This window comes from Myotis daubentonii, chromosome 9, assembly GCF_963259705.1.
Source record: "Myotis daubentonii chromosome 9, mMyoDau2.1, whole genome shotgun sequence".
NCBI classification, from domain to species: Eukaryota; Metazoa; Chordata; class Mammalia; order Chiroptera; family Vespertilionidae; genus Myotis; species Myotis daubentonii.
In genome coordinates, this window is record NC_081848.1 from 76,011,003 (window position 1) to 76,024,339 (window position 13,337).

A 13,337-nucleotide genomic window follows, 5' to 3' on the forward strand; every position below is an offset into this window, starting at 1 on the left:
CGTTATCTCCAGCATCTTTCTGGAGCAGGGCATGAACAGGTCACCTTCCACAGTTAAGTTCAGAAAAAGTTCTCTCAGATATGAACCCTGCAAGCTTAAGCTCAGGATCAGAAAGGAAGAAAAACCTTCCATTTTTCTTTTTATCTGAGGCATTATAATCAGCATTATTTTTGTCTTAAAAATCTACTTCCAGACTGTTTACACAGCGGGCCCTTCCATTTGGCACCCAGCACTATTTGAGGGAAGGACCAAAAATATTTCCATCAAAGGGACAAACACTCGCCATCATTAGTACGTTCAAAGGCAAGTCTCATGGTGCTGAAATAATTTGTTTGTTTGTTGTTATTGTTGTTTCTTTTAATAAATCAAGCTTCTTCTGCAAAGGCCAATTTAAACGCCTATCATGACAAGTTCTCCCTGGGAGACGGGGGAGGGGAAGGAGGAGGGGATAGAAGAACATCTGTTCCAATCTGCCCAAGACCCCACTTGAATAAGATCCATTTAGGGTGCCTCCCACGCCAACGGCTCTCTAACAGATCATCCTGCCCAATAGCATAAGGCATGGAGCCCATACTGACAACACTGCCCACGGACGGAATTCTCTAGCCCAAGCTACAGAGCGCACTTCTTCTCCCAACAAGCATGGGTTCAAGTGCCTCTTCTATTCCAAAGCAGGAGAGCCAGGGGTTAGGAGCACAGACGGAAGCTGTGCAGACCTGCATGTCAATTATGAAACCACCTCATACGGGCTGAGGGCTTGGAAAAACTCACTTAACTTTCACCTGTCAAACGGCAAAGCTTACTCCCTACCCGAATCAACTGCTGTGAAAAAAAAGAAGTAAGATTGATCAGCAGTGGAAGCAGTAAACAGAGTATATACACATCCTGGAAGATGTTCTTAAAGCTGTTTTTTAAAAGAACGGGAAGATTCAGAAGCACTGCAAGAAAGGAAGAAGACGCATACCTCTGTTATTATAACACCCCTGAAATCAAGATCTGCCCGACAGCCAACAGCACCTCATGACAGCACGTAAACGGGAGCTGTGATTTTTTGGTCCTGGGCAGTGACTGGGTGAACTTGGTCCCGGCCATTCATGGAGCATCACTTCCAGCCAGTTCTGTGCAGTGCTGGTACTGTAGAGGTTGGATTTACCTGTTTAGAGCGTCTTTTGAAAGATTACACTACAATCTGGCAGTGAAATGAAAAGTCACTGGGTACGCAAGAAAGCAAGGAAGCAGAGCATAAATTTGGTTAACAGTGAAGCAAACATACCCGTCATTGGAAGAATGACTGCAATTCCGTGTTTTCTTGTAAAGCAAGAGCTAAGCACTTTAAAGGACTTATGGAGGAAGATACTCACGAAGAGCTGAAACTACATGGCATTTTGCTTCTGAAATAGAGGTGTGAGAGGAGTGCCGTTCAGTGAAGGTGAGTGAATCTGCCTCAAGCTTTGGAGGAACCGAATTGTCTAAAGCAGTGGTTCCCAACCTCGGCTGCACATTAGAATCACCTGGGAATCTTTTTAAAATCCTGATTTCTGGGCCCTATCCTCCGGAAATTCTGTTTTTTGGTTACTAATGTTGTGGCCCCAACCCATAACAAAGAAAAACAGAATTTCTGGAGGATGAGGCCCAGAAATCAGGATTTTAAAACGATTCCCAGGTGATTCTAATGTGTAGCCAAGGTTGAGAACCACTGGTCTAAAGCAAAGGGAAGGCAGCTGTGACCAATTCATGAAGCTCAAAGCAGAATTGACAAAACACTGCACGTAAGTAAAAAGTTATGAGCCCATTAAACTAGATGTGTGTGTGCACGTACGAATGTGTGTGTAACTCCATCTTAGGGCTAAATTGATATATTCAGATAGCTAATAGTAATTTAGAAAGGGCGAGAGAAATGTAAATGGAGGCTGAAGAAAGATTTTAATGTTTAATTGTAATTATTTCTATTTTGTTTGAAAATTTTAGAATAATCATGTATTCGATTTTTGTAATGTTTTCACTTCAAGACTACAACAAAATTGTACATGCAGTTTTGGCACCCTGCCAGTAGGTATTACTGTGCTAGGCAATCCAAAAGAAATAAGAAATGTGACATAAACGTTTAACCTATGATCCCAGCCCTCAATCCTACAATCTAATAGGATTTGGAACTAAAAGAGGAGAGGTAGGTAGATAAGTGGGTGGATGAATGAATGGGTGGGTGGGTGTGTGGATGGATGGGTGGACAGGTAGATAGATATAGACAGAATGACCATAAAATAAAGAAGACTGATGCCCACAAGCCACCGAAGAAATGTCTTATTCAACTCTTAGACACCCACAAAGAGTAGCTCCTAGAGTTTTAGAGCCCCAATATATACACCCCGACATTTTATCTGAAAAACTAAAGAAGCAAGCTAGGACGGATGTCATCACCTCTGAAACCTGTTCAAGAATGACCCATTAGGAAATATCCCCAAGACAGGGCACCCATGTTTGCCCAAGCCTGGGGTGTCCATGCAGCTCTGTTCCCACAGTAGGTCTCACATGTAGGAATGCCCACTTGCGGAAAAGTGCCTCTGCTCTTCCCAGATAAAGAAAGCAGGTAAAGAACCCCATTTCCACCACTGGATCCTCTGATTCTTCAAGAGAAAAGAACCAGTTTTACACAGTTTTCCATCCTGAAGAGCACAGCGCAGTGGCAGAGTAGGTACCACACTAATCAACAGCCAAATAAAGCTTTAAGAAGAATGGCCTGCCGAAACCGGTTTGGCTCAGTGGATAGAGCGTCGGCCTGCGGACTGAAAGGTCCCAGGTTCGATTCCGGTCAAGGGCATGTACCTGGGTTGCGGGCATATCCCCAGTAGGAGATGTGCAGGAGGCGGCTGATCGATGTTTCTCTCCCATCGATGTTTCTAACTCTCTATCTCTCTCTCTCTTCCTCTCTGTAAAAAAAAATCAATAAAATATATTTTAAAAAAAAAAGAAGAAGAAGAATGGCCTGGTTACCCAAAGTCAGAACAGGGAATAATATTCTCACGCTTGGGAAGCTGAGGCTCCCCACTGGAGATGGCTTTGCAAGAGGATACGACCTGAGACATATGTCCATGGGCACGTCTCCCCTGCAAGCCCAGCAGCCCTCTTCTCTTCTTGGTGCCTCCTTTCTTCCTGAAAATTCATGCACAAAAGAGGACAGCTGCAGCAGACACGGTAGGCTGCTACTCTGGAGAGAGGAGAACGTCAAACATTCAAGGAAGGCTGGACACTGAACAAGAGAAAACAACAGCTGGAAGGCAAGGTGTCTTAAAGAATCCAAGTGTTATGGAGGGACGCAGAGAGACATCTGTAATACTGTCAACAATCAAAACAAGTTTATCTATAATAATAAGAGTGTAGTATGCTAATTAGACCGGACAGCCAAAGTCCTTCCAGACGTCCTTCCGGACGAAGCCGGGGCTGTGAGGGCCGCGGCTGTGAGGGCCAAGTCCCTTGCACGCATCGGGCCTCTAGTGTGTGTGTGTGTGTGTGTGTGTGTGTGTGTGTACTCTTCATTACTTAAAAAAAGACCAGAGAAAAAGGAGACATATGTAATACTTTAAACAATAAAGAATTTAAGTTAAAAAAAAAAAAAGACTGGAGAAACAAGTGTAAGATGTAAGTTTCTCAAAAACCTGCTTACTGTTAGTAGAGATGATTCCCCCGCCACCTGCAGAACTGACTCAAGTTGTAAAGCCCTTTGATGGGGAGGGAAACGGACTTCTGGGAGGGAAGGGGCGCTGGGAAGAACAATAAGGGCTCTGTGGAATGGAGGAAGGGGGACTTCCAGGGTTAAGATTTCAGCACACGACTCCCCAGGCAAGCTTTCAGGCAGCTTCTCTTTCCCTCCCAGCACCGGTGAACCTCCCCAGTTTGACATTCAGGGAAACAGGTGTTTTTGGTGTGAGCTGCCACCTGCCTTTTATCTACTTTCTCAGCATGTCTCTCCCAAGAAAACCAAATAAATCTACAATCTAAAACTCCAGAAGTTTGCACTATGACCCAGGAGGAAGCAAGAGGGAAAGGGTCGGTGTTGAGCAACTTCTAGCTAAGAATGTACCTTCACAATGAACTTGTGGGGCTGCAGACACCTGATGACTGAAAGGCCCCTGGGGAGCAGGAGGACATCCTGACCCTCTGCACCCAGAACACTTGTTTAGGATGAGCAGTGATAACGCTCAAGACATACGGCGAGGGGGTCTGCTCGCACTGGGCCCGGGCTGATTTTGTCCCCAGAAGGCGTTTGGTAATGACACTTACGGCTGTCACAACTGTTGGGCGGTAGGGGACTAGTACTGGGCACCTAGAACCAGTGATGCTGCTAAATATGCTACAATGGCAGAGCACCCATCCCCAACAAAGAACTATGCAGACCAAAAGGTCAACAGCACCGAGACTAAAAAAAGCCCTGCACTAGACTAACACCTTCCACACAACCATCTCCAGAAACCAACAACCCTGCTACAGTGATGTGTGCCATCAAATGGACGGAGCCGCTACCCTGCCACGAAACTCCCCACCCACTCTGGTCAGCAACCCTCACCATCAGGCAAACGACGTGAGGAGCAAATGCAGCATCTGCACTGTGCCCGGTGCTCCCCCAGCAAACACGATCAAGGGCACACCTTGACACCAGAGAGACTACACTCTTTTACAACAATTACACTGAAAGGGGCACTTACACACACACGCACACAGGCCATGCATGGATGCAAGCATGCACACACACACCGCGCACACACACACACACACACACACACAGGAAGAACCATCTTAAATATCTCCCCGGTTGTCAGGTGCAGGCACTGGTAAAAAACAAAACAAAAAAACTGCACAGTTAAAATGGCCCAAGCACTTCCAAGATATTCCAAAGGGAATGAAAGATGGAAAGAGAACGAACAAGAAAACTCCACCACCAAAACCAGATTTGTCACTGGGTCTATCTCACAGCCTGAAACAGTTCATTACTCAAAGTCGCATCCATGGCACATAGTCATCTTTTATTTGTCAATTGGAAAATACAATAAACATATAAGGAGAAGGGTAAATATAAAGATAGAGCTTAACCCTTTGCGGTCCAATGTTATTTTGGGAATTCAAACAGTCTGGTCCAAATTAATTGACGGGATTGAATGTTGAACTTTTTAATGTTCTTATTGCTCAACATTGGACCTGCTCCTAGCGCCTGGTCTGTCGAGTCAGCCTCGAGGTTGGACCGAAAAGGGTTCATGAGTGACAGCGAGCCCCGTGTCACTACAGTGTGGGACAAGGAAAGTCCCGGTGGTGGTGGCCAGTGGCATCCTCCCGCCACGCGTGGCTCCCCACCAGGCACACAGCAGGAAGACCAGTGTGATGTGAAAAGGTCCAGCTTCCCTCAAGGACTGAGATTCATTTTACACATTAACCAAAAACACCGACCGCTGAGTCCGTGCAGAGCAGTGGCCGTAAGGGAGCAGCCTTGGGAAGGGGTGTGTGGAAGCAGCCGCGCTGACTGCTGATTCACAAAAGCAGGTGCGAGGAAAGGCACGGAGCGCTTGCCTGGAAACAGTGGGAATACCCGGGTGGGAGCCAAGAGAAGCTCGAGCTGGACTGCGAGCTTCAGTCCTCCCTGTGGCACCTGGGTATGGGTGATCTCTCACGAACCATAAAATCACTTCCTGCCACACCGTATCGCTGGAAAAATTCAGCAAGATCATGCGTTTAAAGTGGTGAGCAAATCAGCTCGCGCAAAGATGTTCCACAAATACCCGTTCCCTTTCCTCCTCCCCCGCCGCCCCGCTCCCCCGCCACCCCCCCCCATCCCCCCACATCATGCAAACAGGCATGGTGATAAAGGCCACGTCTTTAATGCGGTATATGATTTGATTATTAACTTTCCTAATCCCCAACTGTCTAAACTGTTTTTACAAAAGTGATGATGCAAGCCCAATTTCAAGTTACTCTGGTGACTTTAGCAAAAAAAAAAAAAAAAAAGTTCAAATCAGTCCAGGAGGCCCAGAATTTACCCTCCTGCCCTCTCCCACTCACATCCCTGTCCCTGCCCCACTAATCCCAGGGCAAATGGCCTAAGTGGGCTGGCAGGAAAAAACACCTCCCACCCCAGGGGGGAGCCTGCAGCTCAGCTCTTTGAAGATGAAAAGCAACAAGGTGTGTTTATTTGTCCTTGGGTGCACAGTCTCATCTACCTGGGCTGGGCTGCACCAAGCGGCTCAGCCAGTAAAAAAAATAATAATAAAATCCACCCGTGGGCACCATGAAGCAGATCCTTCCAGGAGAAAAGGTCAATCCATCCCCATGCTCCTGGGTGCACACATGGAATTGTAAGCCTTTTCACAGACAGAAAGAGGATGCCAGGGAATCTAGTGAAAGGGCAGCCAGGGAGGAGGTGAGAAGGCTGGCCCTGACCGTCATTAGACATGCCCACCATCAGTGCACTTAAACCCACCACGCCCGCCGCAGGGAGGAAACCTGGCCATCGGGTGGGCTGCGGCTCTCTCACAGGATACATTAAAAAATAATAACAGTCAAACATCAGTGCTTCACTTCCCTAACACAGGCAATACCAACAGAGGAAGAAGAAACCCACGAAGGTGTCTGAGAAGGTTCCTGAATAATGAAGGCCTCCAAACTGCTCTTGGAATGTTCACTGGCCTTTGAGCCCCACAGAGACGGGGCTCAACTTTGACCCCAGCTTTCTTCACAGACAATCAAAGAGGACTGGTTTATACAATCTCTCTCGTCTCCTCGACTTCCCAGTGGAGGGTCCAGGTGTAGGATTCGGGGTGGAAGCGTAGTGTCTCCGGTCCTGCTACGGACCCCAAACTGAACCACACAGGCCTCTCTCTGGGCTGGGAATCAGGGACGCCAGGAGGGCATCAGGAAACAGGACCAGCCTTGTTTCTGGTAACACTTCAGGTCAAGGAGGAATCTTGGATAAGAGGAGATGCTTAATGCAACATGAAACACGCACACACCCCGACTTGCCTAGGTTTCTCAATAGCAAGTGCAAAGGCGAATGAAAGCCACACGGACTCCACTGCCACCGATAATGAAAAACCGCCACCTGGGACAGTGAAGCAGTTCTATGGCCCCACCCCACTACAACTATTTTATTTATTGTAGTCCTATTTTATACACACACACATGTTAAATGACCAGCACTGACCAGAGAAGGACAAAATTAACTTTATAGCTATTTTTACAGACGTGGAGACTCAACCTAAGCAACCAGGACAACTGGGAGATGCAAAAAATAGTTTCCACTGAGCCACAAGCAGCTCACTGAGGACACAGACACACACACACACACACACACACACACACACACACACGAGCCGGCTCCAGGCTGTCCTACTCGGGTGCTATCATGGGACACACACCATGGCTACACAGACTGAGAGTGGAATGTGGGCAGATCCTCACTTCTGAGATGTCTAGGAAACCCGCCTGTTCTAACTGTTCCAAATAATCATACCTACCAACCAGGGGAAGCCACTGGCCCCCTGGAGCTCTCCCCCTGGGGTGGCCCTATAATATACTGTTCAGGGGAAACCCCAGACCTGGTGAAAAACCCACAGCAGCCACCAGCATTCCGCCCTCACTGGGAGCCACAACAAATTCATAGATATCCAAACAGAGTCGCCCAGGGCTGGGGATGATGTCATAGGTAGGGGTGTGGGGAGGCTGCCCAGTGGCCAGGACCTGAGACTTTGACGGAGGGGAGATTTCTCTTAGCGCACACCTTGGGAGGGGAGGGGTCAGAATGAAATGAACCTCAACTTCCCCCACAAACACACCGCCAAGGCCACCTCCACAGCAAGTAGCTGGAAACATTTTGGAAAGTCAGGCATATATGGGGTATGTGGATGGCACAGACGTCAGACAAGCAAGCTTCTGCTGCAGAAAGTTCACTGGGCCCTGCCACCCGCTTCCTGGGCATCAGCTGCCCAGGAATGAACATCAGGGGCCAACGCGGGTGGGTCCGGGAGGGGCTGCTGACAGCTGTGGCCGGCGGGCAGGGACAGAAGGGGAAGGGCTCCCGGGCTGGAATTCGGAGCGTGCCCACATCAGCAGAAAAGTTCCTGGGAACAGCAGGCTGTCTGGGAGGGAAAGAGGCTGGCTGCTCCCGGGACCTCAGGATGCGCTCGCTACCGCGATGCCAGGTGAAGCCCGGGTCCCCTCCCGGGGCACCGCGCCAGGCAGGGCGCCCACTGAGGGGCGAGAAGGGATGGTCCGATGGCCAATAAATGACCTGTTCCCAGGACCAGTGGGAAAGATGAATAATTCCCAGGCCCAGCCCGGCTTCATCTCTCTTTGCTCAAACCAAACACAGTCCAGAGAGCAGTGAAAGGAAGCGCCGAGACCGCCCGCCCCGCCCGCCATCCAGGTGGGGAAACTGAGGCCCGCGGGTGCACACCCGAGAAGAGGCTCCAGGGAGGCTAGCCTGCACGAAGCCCCCGGCGTCTGGAAGAGGGGATCGGGGCAACTTCCCCTCCGTTCCCCTCCTCTTTCCCCCAACACACAGCACACACAGACTCACTCGAGCGACGCCCAATCGGGGCGGCCGCCGGGCTCCCCAGGGCCCCGCCACACAAAGCCCCGCCCGCGCACACGCGACGCGGCCGGAGCCGGCGCGCACGCCCACACAATGGGACCGCGCTCCCCGCCGCGGCCCCTCGCCGGGGTCCCGGCCAGCCCGGCGCCGGGGTCCGCCCTCCCCGCACCCCCGCCCGGGAGACGCCGCCCGGGCGCGGGGAGGGGGCGCCGTCGGAGCCCGGCCGCCGCGCCCCGAGCCCCGCCGCCAGCTCGCCGGCCGCCCCCCGACTCACCCGCGGCGCTGCTCAGCAGCAGGCACAGCGGCCCCAGCAGCCACATGGCGCGGCCGCCGCTCCCGCTGCCCGGCGCGTCGCTGCCCCCGCGGCCTCGGAGCTGACCCCGCCCCTCGGCGCGCCGGCCCCGCCCCCGGCGGTCCCTCCGCCCCCCGCCCCGCCCGCCCGGCCCGGCCCTGCCCAGCCGGCCCGGCCCTGCCCGGCTCCGCGAAGTTTTGCAAGCGTCCGAGCTGCGCGCCGCCGCCCCGGGCACGCCCGGTGTCCCGACTCGGAGAGGCCGCCGAGGGGGCCGCCGCGGGTCCCGGCCTCTCGGCCTCCCGCCGCCTAACCGCTCTGGCTGCGAGGATCTCCTACCGGCCCGGGCTCTGCCTTCTCTTTCTTCCCTTTCCTCCTCCCCCTGCTTCTCCAGCCTCCGAGGATGCGGCGCTCATCCCCTCCCAGACCCAAACTTGAGTTCTTGACTCAACTACAAAAGAAGTTTACTCCAGGGAGGGGGAAAAGTTGGAAGGAAGGGCCAAAGATTCTGAAAAAATATGCATTTTATCTTTAGTAGCGAGAGTGGAATGAATGTGACCACCCTCTCCAATTTGAATACGCCTCGGAAGCTCATGGGGATCTTGTTAAAATGCTGACGCTGACTCCGTGGTCTGGGGTGGGGCCTGAGGTTCTGCTTTCCTAAGGAACTTTAGGCGATTTGGAGACTGATGGTCCGTGAAGCACACCTGGCGAAGGGAGGCGCACACCTGCCAGGTGCCAGGTTAGCCAGTGGGCTCTTTCATCTGGATCCTTTCTACCTAGACCAGTGGCACGTCTGGGCCCCCATTTGTAGAAAAGGGAAGTAGATGTAAAGGCAGGCACCCAACAGCCAAATGAACAGCTGCTTCAGTGCATTTGGGGCTCCAAGACGGCACTGGTGACCATTCCCAGCAGAGTTAGGTGGTGGAAGAATGCAATGACACTTTTCTGCTCCGCTCCCATTCCCCCACCCCACCCCGCAAAAAAGCTAATGCAAAAACAAACAAACAAAAACTAGATATAATTCACCTGGATATGTCCAACAACTGGTGAATGGCTAAACAAATTGTGCTATGTCATTGACCGCAGCTTGAATGAATCTCAAGCATGCTAGGAGAAAGAATCCGGCCCTAAAGGTACATTCTGTAACAGTGGTTCTCAACCTTCGGGCGAACCTGTGAGAACTGCACAGTTAAAATGTTCTCACAGGTTCTCAAGGTCCAAACCTGGGGGGAGGGGGCAATCGGGGATGGTTTCTGCCCAAAGCCACAGGCACATGGGCTTCCTCCTGATTTCGTCTTTCCCTCACAGATGGAAAGATACATATGGCTCTCTGGACAACACTATTGTTCCACCACGTGGCTGTACATCAAAATGACCTGGGAAATAAAAAAACGCAAGCTCCCAACGCTCAGTTGTTTGGAGCGTTGTCCCATGCACTAAAACAGTGGTTCTCAACCTTCTGGCCCTTTAAATACAGTTCCTCATGTTGTGACCCAACCATAAAATTATTTTCGTTGCTACTTCATAACTGTAATGTTGCTACTGTTAAGAATCATAATGTAAATATCTGATATGCAGGATGATCTTAGGCAACCCCTGTGAAAGGGTCGCGACCCACAGGTTGAGAACCGCTGTTAAGATTCCACTTATCAGACATGAGGGGGGGGGGGGGGATACTATAGGGACCAAAACCAGATCAGTAGCTGCCAGGGTCTGGGCATGGGGGACGGGGTGAGTGCAAGGGGCACAGGGCGCCTTTGTGTTGAGCAGTGGGACTATTTTGCATCTTGCTTATGACTATGATGGTACAACTTAGTACATTTCTCAAAATGTATAGAGCTGCATCCCTAAAGCAGGTGAGTTTTACTGTTTATAAATTGTACCTGTTTGGAGGAATCAGGAGGGTGTAGGTGGGGGGACAACTTGAGGGGGAGGTTGTACAGGGGATGCATTGGAGACAATTTAGAGGATGCTAAGATTCAATGGCTTTACTTTTTAATTGTCTGCTCAAGTCTGAAAACATGGAAGCTAAAGTAGATCAGGTCAAGAGTTAAAAATACCAGTGCCCGGGTAAGAGAATGAGGAAATGTGGTGCAATGTAGGAAAGTTTAGCAAGTTCCATATTACAAGTATAAATAAATTCTTCTCAAGATTTACATTGGCGTGTTTTTACCCTGGGATCCATGAACATTAGAGATACTACCCATAGGCTTTGGGAAGTTTTAAAGCCCCTAAAATTTTATGCAAAATTTCGGGTGTGTGTGGTACATGCATTTTTCCAAGAAACATGTTGGAGCCTTTGCTAATGACACCCAATAAGGCAAGCGGTTTCTCCTACAGTTGTTCATTTGCCTTTTAACATCAGGAATGTGGAAGGACAATGGCCCTGACCCAGTCCTGTCATTCTTGTTTCCTTAGGTTCCTTTGGGCACCTGAACTTCAACTCTGGAAATGAGTTAGAGCCTCTCTCTCTCTCTCTCTCTCTCTCTCTCTCTCTCTCTCTCTCTCTCTCTCACACACACACACACACACACACACACACACACACACACACACCTTTTAAATAAATTAATATCTTTAAAACCATTTGGATAAGTGTAAAGCCCTCCTTAAGTTAAACTGTTTTTAGATTCATGCTGAATCATTTCCAGCCCCCTCACCATAGAAGCTGGGCAGGAGGTTCAACCATTCATCATGCTCTCTTATTTCCCAATTCTTTAGAATTCTATCAAAAACACAGGATACTGGCCCGGCCAGAGTGGCTCGGTGGTTGAGCATCGGCCTGTGAACCAGAAGGTCAGGGCACATGCCTGGGTTGCCTGCACAGTCCCAGTGGGGGATGTGCAGGAGGCAGCCAATCAATGAGTCTCTCTCATTGATGTTTCTCTCTCTCTCTCCCTTTCTTCTCTGAAATATATATATATTTTAAACACAGGAACTCAATTTCCAGAAAACGTGATAGGTTCCAATGTTAACTGGTTGGGTCTCAGGAAGAAAGTCTCAAGTCCTTTTTATAGTTGGTTTAATAAAAATCAAAGCCAGAGTGCTTTAGGTCTCATTTACCAAAAGTGAGCCACCGTGACCTCGGATGTGTGCTCTGACACAGCTGCGCAGTGCTGAAGGAGGGAAGAAAGAATTTTGTCTCCTGTCTCTCTGTGGTCTTTGGTATAACGCTCTGTTGTGCCCATATTCCCACTCTCTCCTGGCAGGAGGCCCAGTAATACCACAGGTAAAAACAGCTGGACCTGAGCTCAGGTATGTCTGAGATGTGCTCCGCTGTTGTTCATGTGTTGCCACACATGAGCTCTGTGACCCTGAGCAAGTGATTAGCCCCTCTAAGCCTTAGTTTCCTTACCTGTAAAATGGGGAATTCTGAGGGTTGCTGTCAGGTTTAAAGGAGCTCACGGTTGTGAAGCCTTTGGCACAGCACCACGCACAGAGTAATTGCTCAAGAGAAGGTAGCTATGGGAGTGGCTGTGGTTCCTGCTACAAGGCAGCTGCTGTGGTAGCCAGTCTCAAGGTGGCTGTCAGAGATCCTTGCCTTCTGGCGTCCATGCTTTGGTGTAATCTAATTCCACACTGAATGGGGCCAGCCTGTGTGACCAGTGGCTATTGTAGAAGTGATGATGAGCAACTTCCACGAAAGGGTCACCAAGAACATAGCCGTTCCTTTCTTGCTCTCTCAGATTCCTCGTTCCTGGGCAAGGCAGCCACCATGTGGTAAGGGCGCTCAAGCAGCCCTGTGGATAGGCCCACACCAGGAGCAACCGAGCTTCCTGCCAACTTGGCAGCCATTGGAAGGAACCATCTTGACACTGAAGCCTCCAGCCCCAGTCAGGCCTTCATATGGCTGGAACCTTGATGAGCAATCCTGAGCTGGAACCGCCCAGCCTCTCCCAAATTCCTGGTAATAAATGTTTTTCTTTTTATATATTTTTATTGATTTCAGAGAGGGAGAGAGACAGAAACATCAAGCTTTGATCGGCTGCCTCCTGCAGGCCCCGCCCTGGGCATTGAGCCTGCAACCTGGGCATGTGCCATGACCAGGAATTGAACCGTGACCTCCTGGTTCATAGGTCGATGCTCAACCACTGGGCATGATAATAAATGTTTATTGTGGTTTTAAGCCACTAACTTTCAGGGTAATTCATTATGCAACTCTATATCTCTCTCTGTCTCTATTATCTATCTATCTATCTATCTATCTATCTATCTACCTACCTACCTACCTATCTATCTTCTATCTATCTATCTTACTTGCCAGCCTGCATGTTGTGAATTGCCCCTGAAAAGGCTCAAGGGGCAAGGAACTGTAAAGGCCTCCAGACAACAACCAGTGAGAAATTAATCCACAAAGACCTGAATCCTGCCAACAATCACACACGTGAGCTTGAAGATAGATGGGGCCACAGTTCCAGGCGCAGCTTGACTACAGTCTCACGGAGACCTTAAGGCGGACTCACCCAGCTAAGC

The 13,337-nt window shown here is 50.0% G+C and overlaps 1 protein-coding gene across 2 annotated transcripts in view; it reads right to left on the reverse strand.

Annotated features, from left to right (window-relative positions):
- The window catches only part of LDLRAD3 (low density lipoprotein receptor class A domain containing 3), a 191,707-nt gene extending 182,756 nt beyond the window's left edge, over positions 1 to 8,951 (reverse strand). For both annotated transcript variants that reach the window (XM_059709650.1, XM_059709649.1), the window contains exon 1: positions 8,847 to 8,951. In XM_059709650.1, the coding sequence (XP_059565633.1) occupies positions 8,847 to 8,892 (46 nt within the window). In that variant the 5' untranslated portion in view covers positions 8,893 to 8,951. The remainder of the gene's footprint in view (positions 1 to 8,846) is intronic.
- Between the last annotated feature and the right edge of the window lie 4,386 nt (positions 8,952 to 13,337).